At 35.6% G+C, this 17,631-nt stretch overlaps 1 protein-coding gene across 1 annotated transcript in view; it reads left to right on the top strand.

Annotated features, from left to right (window-relative positions):
- Window positions 1-17,631, top strand: part of NCAPD3 (non-SMC condensin II complex subunit D3) — a 62,518-nt gene that overhangs the window by 14,987 nt on the left and 29,900 nt on the right. Inside the window, exons 9-18 of the mRNA XM_035009321.1 lie at window positions 556-628; window positions 1,437-1,562; window positions 1,690-1,942; window positions 3,551-3,607; window positions 3,860-3,949; window positions 9,531-9,604; window positions 10,132-10,266; window positions 11,062-11,282; window positions 16,938-17,129; window positions 17,459-17,556. Coding sequence (XP_034865212.1) covers window positions 556-628; window positions 1,437-1,562; window positions 1,690-1,942; window positions 3,551-3,607; window positions 3,860-3,949; window positions 9,531-9,604; window positions 10,132-10,266; window positions 11,062-11,282; window positions 16,938-17,129; window positions 17,459-17,556 — 1,319 coding nt within the window. The remainder of the gene's footprint in view (window positions 1-555; window positions 629-1,436; window positions 1,563-1,689; window positions 1,943-3,550; window positions 3,608-3,859; window positions 3,950-9,530; window positions 9,605-10,131; window positions 10,267-11,061; window positions 11,283-16,937; window positions 17,130-17,458; window positions 17,557-17,631) is intronic.

The raw sequence follows: 17,631 nt of genomic DNA, 5'->3' as shown, positions 1-17,631 counted from the left end.
TGGCTGGCTCAATCGAAGAATGTGTGACTCTTGATCTTGGGGTCATGGGGTTGAGGCCACATTGGGGGTAGAGATTACTAAAATAAGTAAGTAAACTTAAAAAAAAAAACAATAATAATCTTGGTTAAAGTTTGGAGAGATACTGATAACAAAGCCCTTGAAATGGTAGCATTTCACTGAGCTACCACAAGGTGGTGCTGTGTCTCATTTATTATTATTTACCCCCAAAGGCTCTATTTTAGAGTCTTAATGTGAAATTTAGTAAATAGCCAAAAGAGTCATACGAAGATTGCACATTTGCTCCTCCCTGACTATAGCTATCTGCATGGCAGCAGCTCTCTAAAACCACTCATAGGACATAGAGAATGGTTTTCTCCTGTGAAACTCTGTTTTACTCTATTCACTGAAACATGCTTGCAATATGGGGTAAATAGTTTTTAATATTCAGGATTTCTAAAACATAGAGGTAATGGTGTTAGAGAACAGAGCCGAGAAATTACTATTTTATGTAGTTGGTGTATTTTAAACAATGGGTGTGGTTTCTTTTTTAAATAGCTCACTTGTGGATGAACTAAAGGAAAATATATTCCCAGTCCTTCGTATCTTACTCCAGCACATCTGTGCCAAGGTACCATTTGCTTTAATAGTAATAGTAATAATGATAATGATGATGATAAAAATATATAATATATGTGAAGGTGAATGTGTGTGCTTATATGTGTATTTGTTCTTGGGAATGAGTCTGTTATCATTATGGAAAGTAGTTTTATTTAATATTTTCACTACATGTTCCCATTGACAGACTATTCTTTTTGGGGGGGAATCCTTTTTATTTTGAAAATTTCAAACATATGAATAAATAGAATAGGGTGATGAGCAACCACCTTCAACAATTTTATGTCATTTATACCCCTATAAGGTATAATTTCCTCAACACATGTGAACATTGGGGTTTTTTTGTTTAAGCAGATTTCACTATCATCCATTGATGCTTAAATATTTCATATGTATCTCTAGAGGATAAGAACTCTAAAAACCTAACCACAAAATACCAACATGCCAAAGAAAATATACAGTAATTCCTTAATATCATCAAATATCCAGTTAAAGTTCAAATTCTTATGATTATCTCTTCAATTTCTATAGCAGTTTGGACAAATGATTCTTAACTTGACTGCAGTAGATTCTGGGGGGGTCCATAAACTCTCTGAAATTATGTGTGCTAAGTTTGTATTTCTGAGGGGAGGACTTAGAGATTTCTTATAGATTAGTTTTCAAAGGGGTTTGAAACCTAAAATTTGCCAGTCATTTTTACAACATTTAAAGATTCACTGAACTAGTTACATTCACTAATTTTCCACTTATATCACAACATGTGTTTCAGTTGTCTTGTAGGTAGACAGTGGCTGGACAGCCTCTCAATGCTTATGTTTCAGGTAACTGATAAATCAGATTATCGGACCTATGCAGCCCAGTCCCTGGTCCAGCTGCTCAGCAAACTTCCCAGCAGGGAGTATGCTACATTCATTGCCTGGCTTTACAGATATTCACGAAGTTCCAAGGTAGGAGATACGCATAAAATCTTGGTTCCTGGACCTGCAACCTCCTGACAGACAGATCTGAATACACAAAGGATCCTTTGGTTTTTATTCCTGTCTGATGGATATTCTTATGATTTTGCTTTATCAGATCCCACACAGGGTTTTTACTCTAGATGTTGTCTTAGCTCTGTTGGAACTGCCTGAAAGAGCAGTAGATAACACTCTCTCGTTGGAGCATCAGAAGATCTTAAAGCATAAGTTCTTGGTGCAGGAAATTATATTTGACCGTTGTGTAGACAAGGCACCGACTGTCCGCAGCAAGGCACTGTCCAGTTTTGCACATTGCCTGGAGGTATCTGTTACCACTGCATCGGAGAGCATACTAGAACTTCTGATTAACAGTAAGTGTGGTGATCGTTGTGATATGGAACCCGTCTTGTGCTTTTCAAGAAATTGGACTGCAGGGGAAATCATTCTTTGTTGTTGCAAAAGTAATAGATACAGTATGATATACTTTTACTCTCATAGATCAATTTCAGTATATTTTGTTGTTGAATAACTTTTTAAATACAGTCATACCTTGGAGATATTGTGGGTTTGGTTCCAGACCACCACAGTAAAGCAAATATTGCAATAAAGCAAGTCAAATTAATTTTTTGGTTTTCTAGTGCATATAAAAGTTATGTTTATAATACACTGTTGTTTGTTAGGTGGCAATAGTATTATATCTAAAAAAAAGTACTTACCATAATTAAAAAATACTTTATTGCTAAAAATACTAAGTATCATGTGAGCTTTCAGCAAGTTGCAGTCTTTTTGCCAGTGGGGGGTCTTGCCTCAGTGTTGATAGCTGCTGACCAATCAGGGTGGTGGTTGCTGAAGGATGGGGTGGCTGTGGCTGTTTCTTAAAATTAGACAGCGATGAAGTTTGCCACATCAGTTGACTCTTCTTTTCACAAATGATTTTTCTGTAGTAGGTGATACTGTTTGATAGCATTTTACCCACAGTAGAACTTTCTTCCAAAATTGGAGTCATCCCAACCCTCACAACTTCTTCACCATGAGTAGATTCCATCATAAGAAACCACTGTCTTTGCTCACTTGTAAGAAGCTACTGCTCATCTGTTCAAGTTTTATGAGATTGCAGCAATTCAGTCACATTTCCAGGCTCCACTTCTAATTCTGCTTCTCTTGATGTTTCCACATCTGCAGTCAGGATACATATATCATTTATTAAGTTTGCTGTGTTATATGGGTATGGTTCATGGTACCCCAAAACAATTATAATAGTAACATCAAAGACCACTGTTCACAGATCACCATAAATTTGAAAAAGTTTGAAATATTTTGAGAATTACCAAAATGTGGCAGACACAAAGTGAGCAAATACTGTTGGAAAAATGGCACCCATAGACTTGCTTGTTGCAGTTACCACAAATTCTGTTTGTTAAAACTGTAGTCATCTGTGAAGCACAGTAAAGCGAAGTGTGATAAAACAAGGTATGCCCGGGTACCTGGGTGGCTCAGTTGTTAGGCGTCTGCCTTCGGTTCCGGTCATGATCCCAGGGTCCTGGGATCGAGTCCCACATCGGGCTCCCTGCTCAGTGGGAAGCCTGCTTCTCCCACTCCCCCTGCTTGTGTTCCCTCCTTCGCTGTCTCTCTCTGTCGAAAAATAAAAATAAAATCTTAAAAAAACAAAAAGAACAAGGCATGCCTGTTAGACAAGCCTGATGAATTTGAAAGGCCTTTTAGAGTATTTTAGATACCCATGTTTTAGAGGTGAGATCGTTGGCTGCTTTTACTCCTACTTTGCGTTGTTGGGTGTTGGCTATCTTGGGCCTAATATCCATCCAGCTCAAATGCATACCAAGAAGAACTTTATTGTCAGCAGTTTAGAATCTGTCTTATCTTTAGACCTAATTATCTTGATTTTGGTTATTCTGTGCATATTTACTTGGGGCTTATGATACTATGACATTTTCCCCTCTTATCAATCTGCTTATTTTTAGGTCCTGCAGTTTCAAGAGTAGACAGCCATCCTGGTACCTTACCGAGAAATTCATCAGGTAATGGGTGAATATATTTTCCAATATTGAATAATTGTCTTTTTTATTTAAAGGACTTGCTGGGTATTTGATATGTTTTTTCTATTTCCATATTTACCTTTTTAATATTGAACTTTATTTATTCATTAAGGAAATTGAAATTCATTTCAATAATGATGTAGTAATTTAAATGTGTAATATGCCATGTTTATATTATTAAGAGGTGTAACAAATTTTTATCTTAATGACTGAACTTTCTTTATTATTTTTAAGCTTTTTCCTATCAGAGGCAAACACTTAACCCTTCTGGAGGCTCAGGGGTGATCAATATTGACAGCAGTGGTGAAACAGATGGATCTGGGGGTATGTCAAATTTTATTACTATCGGATGAGTACTAACTATTGGATTTCAGACAATTGTAAGTAGTGTCTAAAAACCTTGGATTTTTTTTTTTCTTATTAATTCACCCTTAACAATTGGAACATCTTTTTTTCTTCTTGGAATAATTTCTATTTTATTACATCTTTGATGTCCTTGCACTTATACTCTTTCATCTTAAGGTAAAGAACAAGCTACATTCCACTTATCATGTACTGAACCGCAGTATTTCTGTAACATATAAGAGAATATTAGCAAATATTTTATTTCCTTACTAAAGGCAGTCATTGTGAACTCTTGGGATTGCTGACCGAAAAGGGACCAGCTACTAGAGAAAGTGCCGCACGTAATAAATTTGTGTTTGGAGAAAAGTCATCACAAAAAAACAAAAAAAAAGGAAAAGGAAAAGATGAAGAATACTGTTGTACCCAATCTTGTTCCTATTTTTAATTCCTCATTACTTTTTTTACCATGTCTACTTGACTCTGATTAAGGTATCCCAGAATTCACTTTTAATAAATGATAAGTAACTGTGAATTGAAGCTCACATTGAAAAAGTCAATTCAGAATTTAGATTATAATTTCTCTTCATCAATAAGATAAGCCATACATACTGTATGGAATGGTTGTGGGGTCCTTGCTCCCATAGCCTCCAGCACAGGATTCTGGATACAAGTGATGCTTGGTATTTTTCATTGACTTACTGAACCCAGAGTAATCTGGGATGTCTTAAGTGCTAATGTGATTCAGGAGGGAAAAAAACCAAACCTGGAATGGTAAGTGGGTAGACCTGGAGCCTACCCCCAGATTCTGTGTCTGTCTACCTGTGTGATCTTGAAAAAGTCACTTTACTTCTCTGGGCTCCTTTTTCATCTATAAGATGACATAGTATGAAATAGTGGGGAACACTCTATTTAGAAATGAGAGGCAGTCTGAATTCTTGTACCAGTTCTGGTACTAAATAGTTGCTTGACTAAGACATGGAAGCCAACCAAGCACCCTAATTTGTAATGATTCTGATACCTTCCCTGTCTTTCGCAGAGGGCTGTTGTTAGAGTCTGTGAAAATAATCTTTAGAGAAGTGATTTTTCCAGGTAGATAAGTGAGAGAATGTATGTGTAGAGAATTAATTATATAATTAGATTTATTAATTTATTCTATTAAGATTTATCTGGCCCCTTCTAATCTGTGCTAAGCATTGTAGATACAGACTTTAATAAAACAATATTTCCATCTGTTGAAGAGCAGTGGGAATAATAAATGTGTGCGTATACAAATTTTACCTACATATTTATATATATAAAAAATAGTGATGTTGTCAGGTAAGTGCTGGGCTCTATGTAAAGTGCCGTGAGGATAATTATTTATTATTTCAGCCTGAAAAATCAGCATGGAATTAGATTTATATGGCTAGATATTAGCATGTTTTACTCAGATTCAGAGCAATAACTCAATATGTATATAAACTGATTTCCTAAAATATTATAAAGAGTTTATTCTGCAAAAATGTTAAATGTTTGTGTTGACTCCAGTCTTAACAGTTAAGTGCCAAATGCTTTCTTGGGGGAGGTGGAGGGGATCCTTTTTTTTTTTTTTTTTTTCCCTTGAGATGTAAGTCACATACCATAAAATTCACCATTTAAAGTGGTAAGATAAGATAAACCATACATACTGTATGGTATTCTTGCTCCCATGACTTAGTGGTTTTTACTGTATTTACAAAATTGATCAATTTTCACAATATTTCCTTTGCCAAAAAAGAAACCCCATTCTCTTTAGCAGTTCTTCCCCCATTCTCCCCTTCCCCCAGCCTCTGCCAACCACTAATTTGCTTTCTGTCTCTACAGATTTACCTATTCTGGACATTCCACATAAATGGAAGCATACAGTGTTCTTTTGTGGATGGCTTCTTTCACTTAGCATAACATTTTCAAGGTTCATCCATATTGTAACGTGTCAATATTTCATTACTTTTTATAGCTACATAATAGTCCATTGTGTGGATAATACTACATTTTGTGTGTTCACTCATCAGTTGATGGACTTTTGGGTCATTTCCATCTTTTGGCTATTATGAATGATGCTGCTATGAACATTCTTGTGCAAGTTTTGTATGTAAATATATTCATTCCTTTTGGGTGTATACCTAGGAGTGGAACTGCTGGGTCATGTGGCAACTCTATGTTTAACATTTTGAGGAACTGCCAAACTTTTTCCAGAGTGGTCATACCATTTTTCACATTTACACACTAGCATGTGTAATAATTTTTATTTCTCCATATCCTTACCAACACTTGTCATGTCTATTCTTTTTATTGTCGCCATCCTAGTGGATGTGAAGTGGTATCTATCTCACTGTGGTTTTGATTTATATTTCCCTAATGACTAACAATGTTAAGCACATTTTCTTGTGTCTTCTTTAGAGAAACATCTATTCAAGTTCTTTGCCCATTTTTTAAAATGGGTTATTTGTCTTTATTTTTAAGTTGAAAGAGCTTTTTATGTATTCTGGATCCAAATTCCTTATAGATACATGATTTGCAAGTATTTATTTTCTCATTCTGGGGGTTTATTTTTTCACTTTCTTGATGATCTTTTTTTTTTTTTTTTAAAGATTTTATTTATTAAACAGAGAGGGAGCACAAGCAGGGGGAGTGGGAGAGGGAGAAGCAGGCTTCCCGCTGAGCAGGGAGCCCGATGCAGGGCTCAATCCCAGGACCTTGGGATCATGACCTGAGCTGAAGGCAGGCGCTTAACGACTGAGCCACCCAGGCTCCCCTTGATGGTGTTCTTTGAAGCATGAAACATTTTAGCCTTGATAAAGTCTAGCTGTCCACTTTTTCTTTTTTTCACATGTGCTTTTGGTGTCACAGCTAAGAAACCACTGCCTAATTTTTCACAAAGATTTGCTTTTATATTTTCCTCTCAGAGTTTTGTAATTTTAGCTCTTATGTTTTGGTCTTTGATCAGTTTTTACTGAATTCTTGCATATGGTGTGATGTCGGTGTCCAACTTTTGCATGTGAATATCCAGTTTGACACAACACCATTTGTTTAAAAGACTTTCTTCTCCTTTGAATGTTCTTGGCACCCTTGTCAAAAATCAACTGACCATAGACATATGAGCTTATTCTATACTTTCAGTTCTATTCCACTGACATTCCATTGTCTCTCTTTATGGCAGTATTACACTGTGCTAATTACTGGTGCTTTGTAGTAATTTTGAAATCAGGAAGTATAGCTTCTGCATCCTTGTTCTTGTTTTTCTAGATAAATTGGCTATTCTGTGTCTCTTATATTTCCATATGAATTTTAGGACCCTCTGTCAATATCTGAAAAAAAAAAAAAGCGAGCTTTGATTTTGGTAAGGATTGATCTGTAGATCACTTTGGGGAGTAATGCCATCTTAACAAAATATTAAGCCCTTCAGTCCATGAACATGGGTTGCCTTTCTGTTTATTTAGATCTTCTTTAATTTGTTTCAGTGATTTTTTTTTTAGTTTTCAATGTACAGTTCTTGCTCTTTGATTCCTAAATATTTTATTCTTTTTGATGCTATAATAAATTCCAGTAGTTTCTTAGTTTCATTTTCTAATTGTCCATTGCTAGTTTTTACAACTGATATTTGATGGTTTGACCTTGTGTCCTGCAACCTTGTTAAATTTGTTACTAGTTCTAATAGTTTGTGTATGTGTGTGTGTGTATGGATTCATTAGGATTTTCTATATGTAAGCTCATGCCGTCTGTGAACAGAGAGAGTTTTATTTCTTTCTTTTCCATCTGGATGCCTTTTCTGTCTTTTCCTTGCCTAACTTTCCCTGGCGAGGACCACTCTAGTACAGTGTTGAAAAGAAGTGGGGAGAGCAGACATCCTTGCCTTTCTTCTGTACTTAGTTTTCAGTCTTTCACCATTGAGTGTGATGTTAGCTGTGTTTTTTCAGGATGACTTTTATCAGTGTGACGAAGTTTCCTTGTCTTCTGAGTTTGTTGAGTGTTTTTATTATGAAAGGATTTTGGATTTTGCAAATGCATTTTCCTCATCTGTGGAGACAGTCATGTGGTCTTTGTCCTTTATTATATTGCTAAGGTATATTAGTTACATTGATTACATTTCATTCCTGGGGTAAATCCCAAGCATGGTATATAATCCATTTTGTAGCTTGCTAGATCTGATTTGCTGATATTTTGTTGAAGATTTTATGTATGTATTCACAAGGGATTTTGGTCTGTTGTTTTCAGTTTTTGAGATGTTTTTATTATCTGGTTTTGCTCTAAGGCTAATACTGCTTAACAGTGTAGTAGGAAGTGTTTTCTTCTGTTTTTTTAAAAGAGTTTATGAAGAATTGGTGTTCATTTTTGTTTTAACATTTCGTGGAATTCTCCAGTAAAGCCCTCTGGTCCTGGGGTTTTGTGCACATGTGGGAAGGTGTTTGTTTTGTTTTGAGGGTTTTTTTTTGTGGGAAGGTTTTTGATTACTTGTTATAGGTATATTCAGACTCCTTTTTCTGAGTCAGTTTCCATAGTTTTTATCTTTGTAGAAATTCTTCCATTTCATCCAGATTACTGAATGTAACATAAAATCGTTCATAGTATTTCTTTGCAAATTCTTTTTATTTCTGTAGTGGCAGTAGTAATGTTCCCTCCTTCTCTCCTGATTTTAAGAACTTAAATCTTCTTTCTTTTTTTCTAGCTAAAAGTTTAATTTTGTTTATTTTTTTCAAGGAACCTACTTTTGATTTCATTGACTTTTTTTCTATTGTTTTCCATTCTCTATTTCATTTTGTAATGTATTTCCTTATACGTCAGCAGCTCTCAGAGTGTAGTTGGGGATCCCTTAGCCTCCTTCAGCAGGTCCTTGAAGTTAATATTGTTTTCATAATATATCAAGACTCTGCACTCTAAAGCATTCTGATTTTGAAGCAGAGATGAGACTCCACTGTTTTTTATTTAGCCAGACATTAAAGAGTTTGCAAACATGTAAAACAATGCCATTCTTGTCACTAAATACTTTTTGGGGAAAATATAATTAGTTTTCATTTAAAAATGTACCATTTATAGTGACACATTTTCCTATTTTAAAATGAATTATTAAATCTTTTTACTAGAGATTTTTACCAAAAAAGCCCTTAGGAGTCTTCAGAGAGTTTTAATAGTGTAAAGGGGCCTGTGATCAAAAAGTTTTAAATCTGCTGTATATGTTATTTAGTCTTTTAAAAAAATTGTGATTTAGATATTCCTTTTTTGTAGCTAAACAAAATGGAAAAGCTAAATAATTCATTCAGAATTTTAGACATAGGAGCCAGGATTAAAAACTGAATTTTTAATAATCCAGAATTTATGCCCTTTTAAAATTATACTATTTTGCCCTTTGCATTATTGTGACTAGCTAATTATTTGACTTTTTTTCTTTTTCTACATTATTTCATACTCGGGTTTCTTGGGATTTAAAACAAGGTAATTAGTCAATTATTTTAGAGTGTTTTCTCAGTACTGTGTGGTGAGATGTTAGATACTGTAAATACAGTTTTTCTCAGACCATAATGATTCTTTGACATTTCCTCAACAGTGAGATGTGTCATGGCAATGCTGAAAAAGAGAATCAGGGATGAGAAGACCAATGTTAGGAAGTCTGCACTGCAGGTGTGAGTTTTTTCTAGATATCCTTGAATGTGCTCTCGTTTTAGCACTAAAAACTTAGAAATATTTTGTAAAAACCCCAGCTATAATCATTATTTAACTTCTTTTTCACTTAACATTTGTTCACTTTGATCCTGCTGTATATATAAATTACAGAGATGAGCTAAAGGTTTGTCTGTTTTTAAATTTCCTCTGGGTTGTTGACTTTTTAAGAATCACATAGTTATATCCGTAACATTTTTTAGATTAGGGATTCTTAATCTGGGGACCATGGATGGATTTTGATAGGGTGCATGTAACCCCTGAATTTCTTTGTAAATACTTGTTTATGTAAAATGTATGTCAAATTTTCTCCAGAGAGAGGCCTTAGCTTTCATCAGATTCTGAAAAGCTGGGATGTTACCAGGTGGAGGGATGGATCAGTGAGCTCAAAAGTGTTAAGAACCACAGACTTAAGTCTTCTGTTTGTCTACAGTGTGTCTTTTTGCTATGAGTAAGTCATCAATTCATGTTACATGTGTTCCTTCTAGGTATTAGTGAGTATTTTGAAACACTGTGACATCTCAGGTATGAAAGAAGAGCTATCACTTCTGCAGGACCAGTGTCGGGACCCTGCAGTATCTGTCCGAAAGCAGGCCTTACAGTCTCTTACTGAACTTCTTATGGTGAGAAACAGTGCATTTTTACATTAAAAATAATTCAGCGTAAATAATTATCTCTTGCTAAAAATTAAGTTGCCTATTGGAAATTCTACCAAGCCTACTGTAGGACTCTACAGTGTAAGAGAAGAGGTATCTTTCAATTACATATGATAGATTATGTTTCATATTATAATATAATTATGAACTAATGCTAGAGAATACTAGTGATTAGCCTTTTCTTGACTTCAGCTTAAATCTCACATAGAAATATGAATTTTAAAATGAGTTTGGTTAGGTCAGAGGCCTAGATTAATTTTTGTACAATAACACCTAGTAGGTGATAACTGCCAAAAGAACAGATCCACTAATCTGATATGAAATTTACTTCTGCCAAATAATTAACTTTTGAAGAATTTTAAAAGCATGTTTATTTCTTTACTTCATGATAGAAAGCAATAAGCAATGCATACTTTGACTTCCTCTGCCAGCATCTATTCTAATTGCTCCTTGGGATGAATATTTATCCTTTGCTCTTCATCTTGAATTACTAAAAAGTGCTGATTTACTACTACTAATACAGTAATGACTTTCTAAGTTTCAAATTTCAATATGCACAGATACACAGTAATTGGAGATTGAACTTTGTTTTAACATATATTTCAAATGTTCATCTTTTTTTTCACTTTGGTGGTTTATTTGTACTTTTGTGTGTGTGACTATTTTTAAGTCTCAAAATATTGACCACAGCCTCACTGATTTGTATTTAGACTTCTGGTAGTGTCAGACTTCTTTTTGACTTAATGATGTTTAATTCCTAAGGCTCAACCTGGATATGTCCAGATACAGAAAGCCTGGCTGACAGGGATCATCCCAGCTGTGATGGACTGTGAGAGCACAGTGCAGGAAAAGGCTCTGGAATGCCTTGACCAGCTCCTGTTACAGAACATTAAGCATTACAATAAATTCCACACTGGAGACAATAGCCAGGTACTGGCTTGGGCACTTCTTACTCTCCTTAGTACAGAAAACCAGGAACTAAGGTATGTTAATTGTGTGACTTCTTTTCTGTATAGAAAGCCATAAAAGTTTTTTATTAAAATTTCTGTATTGGTCAAACTGAGGGTTCTAGAGGGGAGGGGGGTGGGAGGATGGGTTAGCCTGGTGGTGGGTATTGAGGAGGGCACATTCTGCATGGAGCACTGGGTGTTATGCACAAACAACGAATCATGGAACACTTCATCTAAAACTAATGATGTAATGTAGGGGATTAACATAAGAATAAAAAAAAATTTCTGTATTGGTCTTGGAAAATTAGCTTTCCAAATTACTTAACATATATGAAGATTCAATTTTTGGTCTTTTTTTTCTTGACCCAATTCAAATCGCTTAGCATTTTTGTGGTGACAGTTTTTTGTGAAGTCTTTGATTACCTCCTTTGCTTTTCTCTGAGTGTTTAATGTCTTAATATGTAGTAGAAAGCACTGATAGACATATTAATAGTAACTTTCCACATACTCATTTTTATGAAAGATGACTTCCTAGTTCTTTCAAATTAAACTTTTCCTGAGATCTTATTGGATTGGTTGACTTGATACCACTGCAGTATATTTTCCCCATTTGATAACATTTACTGAGCATACACTGTAGTGAGGGGTTAGCACGTGTTGTATTAGTAAATTTTAATCTGTACTGCAGTAATCTTACAATTAACTTGTGTTTACACTACCTTGACTGACTTCTTTTTTTTTAATCATGTAAGAAACACTTCCCTACTCGTTTATATGTATTTATGGAGGAATTATCATACAATAGAAATATACTAGATTTTGTATTGTAAAATGCCGTTCTGTGGCCCTGGCAAGTCACCAGTAAAATGGTGCTTAGTGGGGGCTGTGGAGAAGGCAATGGAGAGTTACTGTTAAATGGGTACAACATTTCATGTGGGGTGATAACAAAGTCCTGGGGATGGATGATTGCACAAGAGTGTGACCCCACTGAACTGTACACCTAAAAATCATTAAAATGATAAATTTTATTATGTATATTTTACCACAAGAAAAAAAATTTATTTGCTCAAAGTTAGGAAGGAGAGTATAGAATTAGGGTCTTAAGTATAAAAATGTTTCGGAATAGCTGTTATGGAAAACGAGCTAGGGCAGCAGTCCTCAAAGTGTGAAGGATTCATGAGCTCAGACTGTTTTGATCATGATATTAAGATGTTATATGCCATTTTTCACTTTTATTCTTTCACAGTACAATAGAGTTTTCTGGAACCATATGATAATATTGAAGCAAATTGAATGCAGAGGCAGCTGTAATAATCCACCTGTCTTTTGTTTAAGCCAGACCATAAAGAGATTTACAGAAAGTAAAAGCAATGACACTGTTCTCACCAAGTTTATTTTGTTTTGAGAAAGATTGTGATTTTTTTGTAAAACAATACATTTATGTTAACATGTAATTGGCTTATTGTTATTTTTAGATTAGTAGATAAATATTTTTAATTTTCTCAGTTTTAATTTCTGCACAGCAGGATATAGCCCACATAAACCAAAGCTCTTCAAAGTGGTGCATGATTTTTTGAGTTCAAAAGTGCCCAAAGATGAAAAAGTATGAGAACTACTGAGCTTGGGAATCAGGTTTTCAAAAAGGATTATTAAGAAAAGTAAGAGCTGGTGGAATAGAGTTCTATAAACATTTGTAAACAAAATCTTGTGGTATGTTCTTTAATAAACAGAAAGTAGCTAGAACATCAGGAAGTGTTCAGGAAGAGAGAGACTTCACAGAACAGATGACTCTTGAATTTGAATCTTGAAGGTTAATAAGGAGGCAAAAGGGCATGGCCATGGGAAACAAACAGCCAATGCAAAGCCATGGAAGCATAAGCATTGTGTCCTGTTAGGAGCCATAGGATTTCACTGTGGGTGGGGAAATGGTGCTTGTTGGACTGCACATAAAATGAAATGAGATGTTAAGCAGGGTCCACACACTGCAGAGTTGTTACATAGCATACCAAGGAGTTTGACTTTAGATTGAAAACAGAATGGGAGGGGGAGGCTGCTGATGAATTTAAAGTGGATGGGTAATAGAGGATTTTATATTTTAGGAAGTGTTAACCTTGCAAATAAAACACCCAGTTATTTTACCAGCAAAATGGGTTTATACGGGAATAGCAGAGCTATGACAAACCACAGGCAAGTCTGGAGATCAAAGGAGAGGAACTGTTAGTTTTTAGAGAAAAGGGAGACATTGGGAAGAGCTGCTTTGAAGGAAAGCCCATTGAAAGAAAGTGAGAGTTCAAGGTGGTGATGGTTTCTCCATGGCTGAGTTGTGACAGACTCTCCATTGGCGGGCTGTCACCAGGCTAGGAGGAATCCTTCCTCTTGGCTGTAGTAGTAAAGTCAGCTTCTTTCTGTTGGGTCTGCAACTGATGATCAGTGATAGGTGTGAGAGCTCCCCCCTGCTGGCTTCTCAGCTCCACTTTCAGTTTCACAGGAAGTGTAGCAAAAGGACTTGTGCTCGGTGACCAGGAGACAACTAGAATCTAAGAAAACAGGCCAGCACTGAAATGATTTAAGTTAAAGATGATGAGGACTTGCATCAAGGAGAAGGCAGTAGAAATGAAGAGAATGAAGTATATTTAAAGATATTTAACAAGTGGAATTATAGAATTGGTAAAGTTTTGATTTGAGGGTTAAAAGGAATCAGTGCACTTCCTCTGCTCAAACTGCTCACAGTCTAGTGGAAAGAGACAAAATAAATTCACAATTTTAGTAAAAAGTGAGTTTTAGGAGCAAAGAGGGAGGGCATAGAGCAGTTTGGTGATTTTTTTTTTTTAACGTTTTTCTTTTTTTAGCTTAGGTTGGCTTCCTTTTGATGGTGGCAAGAGCTGAATTATTCCCAAAGGTGGAATAAGTAGAAATTAACCAGGCAGCCATAATAGAGTTTCCAGACAGAAAATAGCAATGCAAAGGCTTAGAGGACTGAAGTCTCCATGATTCTATCCAAAATAACTGGTAAATGGGATTTCCATTCACTGGAGGTATGGAAAGCAGAGGCAGGGCAGATATCTGAACAGAGGGAAGGTAGGAGATGGAAGTCCAATTTAAATGTCTGCACAGCAAAGGAAACAGTTGACAAAACTAAAAGCCTACGGAATGGGAGAAGATATTTGCAAATGACACATCATGTAAAGGGTTAGTATCCAAAATCTATAAACAACTTATCAAACCCAACACCCAAAAAACTAATCCAGTTAAGAAATGGGCAAAAGACATGAATAGACACTTTTCCAAAGGAGACATCCAGATGGCTGACAGACACATTGAAAGATGCTCAACATCACTCATCATCAGGGAAATACAAATCAAAACCACAGTGAGATACCACCTCACACCTGTCAGAATGGGTAAAATTAACAAGTCAGGAAACAACAGATGTTGGCGAGGATGCGGAGAAAGGGGAACCCTCCTACATTGTTGGTGAGAATGCAAGCTGGTGCAGCCACTCTGGAAAACTGTATGGAGGTTCCTCAAGAAGTTAAAAATAGAACTACCCTATGATCCAGCAATTGCACTATGAGGTATTTATCCAGAGGATACAAAAATACTGATTTGAAGGGGCACATGCACCACAGTGTTTATAGCACTATCAACCATAGCCAAATTATGGAAAGAGCCCAAATGTTCATCAGCTGATGAATGGATAAAGATGTGTGTGTGTGCGTGTGTGTGCATGTAATGGAATATTACTCGGTGATCAAAAAGAATGAAATCTTGCCATTTGCAACAATGTGGATGGAACTTAGAGTGTATTATGCTAAGCGAAGTAAATCAAAGAAAGACAAATACATGATTTCACTCATATGTGGAATTTAAGAAACAAAAACATGGGGAGGGGAAGGGAAGGAAAAATAAAATAAGATGAAAACAGAGAGGGAGGCGATCTATAAGAGACTCTTAAATATAGAGAACAAACTGAGGGTTGTTGGAGGGGAGGTCGGTGGGGTGATGGGCATTAAGAAGGTCACTTGTTGGGATGAGCACTGGCTATTGTATATGACTGATGAATTACTAAATTGTACTCCTGAAACCAATACTACACTATATGTTAACTAACTTGAATTTAAATTTAAAAAAAAAAATGTGTGCTTGCGATGCTTTCTCATGTCTAAGTGGTAATTCATTTTGGTAATGAATGAGATCATCCAGGGTTCTGTTGTAGATAAGAGAAGAGGACTAAGAATAGAACTTTTCAAAATCAGCCATTAGAGTGTTTTGAAGAAAAGGAATTAGTGAAGGGAAAATAAAAGAGATCCAACAAGTAGACCACAGACCAGAGTACGAGGGCAGAGAAAGTGGTCAGTAATGTCTGGCAGAGGTTATGGAAAATGGGGACTGAACATAGTCCGTTGGTTTGGATACTAGGATACTAGGATAGAGGTCAGTGGTGCGGTACAAAAGAACCAGGTTAGTATCTGTTGAAAACATTCTGACTTGATAGGGAGTGGCTTATGATCAACAGTGGGGCTAACTGGGGGGTAAGCTAATTGAGGGAGGCTTTTTGGGAACTGTACAGCTGATGTGGAGGGGTATGAGTTGTCAGAAGAGCCAAATTTGAGATTTCAAAACTGGAAGTTCAGAGGATTTTTTTTCCCATTCTGTTCATTTCTTATAGTAAACATTACTTAATATTTTGTGTGATTCTTCTTAATAAATTTTAAAATATTTGCTGATTGCATGCATGTTGTTTTTGGGCCGTAATTAGATATAAATTATGTTATGAGTTACCTGCAGTAAAATTCTAGATGTTTATAGATAGATTTTTAATCAGTAGCTAATTTATAAAACCGTTAATTTATGTGGATATGGTTATTATGTGTAGATGTGTTTATTTTGTTACAGTTGTTTTCTGCCTGCTTTGAGAATTCCTTTCTTTTATTTTCACTTAATGAGAAAATCTTGGTATATGAGTGTATATGAGTGTGTGTGTATGTTCCTAGCAGTTTAGGAAAAATTAATTGTGGGAAGAAGTGTATTTTTCTCTTTGCTTAGATATGTAACACTGCATTTGTTTCATCAGTCATGTGATCTCGTTCAGTGCTATGAGAAGAAGTCAAATAAGAAATGATATAAAACAATGACATAACACCAGCACTTAATACGCCAGAAGCATTTTTTTGTTTTATTTTTAAAGGGTTTGAAATACGGATTTCTGAGTGGTATTGGCAGGTCATAGCAAAGTTTAGCTTGTTTAATATCACCATATTTAAATGCTAGGATGTCATTTGTCTCCAGTCCTTCTATTGAAAAAACAGCAATGTCTATGCTTTTTGTCACTAAAACCCTCTAAACTATGGATGTATTTGTTATTGGTAACTCATCCCTTATGTTTATATAGCAATTTTGGAGGGAATGAGGATAAGAAGGGTCTCAAATGAATTATGAAATTTTATTCTTTGCTTTAAAAATAAATTCTTTATAAGGGGGGAAATAAATATATTTTATTCTATAATAAAAATTTTAAAGTTGCTAGTTTGGTATCAAATATGTCACTAGCCAGGAACTTCTGCATAGACGTTTGATGTGCCAGAGGAGTCCTGGAGCAACAGAAGGTGGTAACCTTTCACTGAGGGCTGCTCTGAATAGTTTTGTATATTTACAGTTAGAATTGTTCTTTCCCATCTTTTTTTCTAGCCGCTATTTAAATAAGGCTTTTCATATCTGGTCCAAGAAAGAGAAATTCTCGTCCAGTTTTATAAACAATGTGATATCCTACACTGGCACAGAACATTCTGCACCAGCCTGGATGCTGCTCTCCAAGATTGCTTGCTCATCCCCCAAGCTGGACTACACCAAAATAATAGAGTCCTGGGAGAAAATCAGCAGGTTTGCATGCTTATAATGTAGTTGCTGATAGACACTGAAGATTCTTGGAAACAAAGCTCATGTCTTAAGGAAGTGGGCTATTTCATAGCTATTCATATACATAGATCTTGTCTTTAAATTCTGGTATAAAAACAAACATGAAAGATAAGAATAAGTTAAGCTTTCAGTTTACCCTTTGTCCCAGTAATTTAAGTGCCTTAATGCTCCTACAACTTGACTCCTAAACCATGCTACCCTACATTCCTCCAGTATTAACAATCCAGAGACTATTGGTTGGCAGCAGAGTTTATTTTGGCTCTATATTGATATTCCTTATGTCCTTTTCCTAGTCAACAGAATCCCAATTCAAACACCTTAGGACATATTCTGTGTGTTATTGGGCATATTGCAAAGCATCTTCCTAAGAGCACCCGGGACAAGGTGACTGGTGAGTGTCTTTTGGAGAATCTTGCAAAGGCTTTGCTTCTCACTTTATATATATTTTAAGCAGTTAAATTTGGAG

The sequence above is a fragment of the Mirounga leonina genome, unplaced genomic scaffold, assembly GCF_011800145.1.
Source record: "Mirounga leonina isolate KUSES-001 unplaced genomic scaffold, KU_Mleo_1.0 Mir_153, whole genome shotgun sequence".
In the NCBI taxonomy this organism is placed as follows: Eukaryota; Metazoa; Chordata; class Mammalia; order Carnivora; family Phocidae; genus Mirounga; species Mirounga leonina.
Note: the sequence above shows the minus strand (reverse complement) of the source record. Positions and strands in the feature narration are given on the sequence as shown.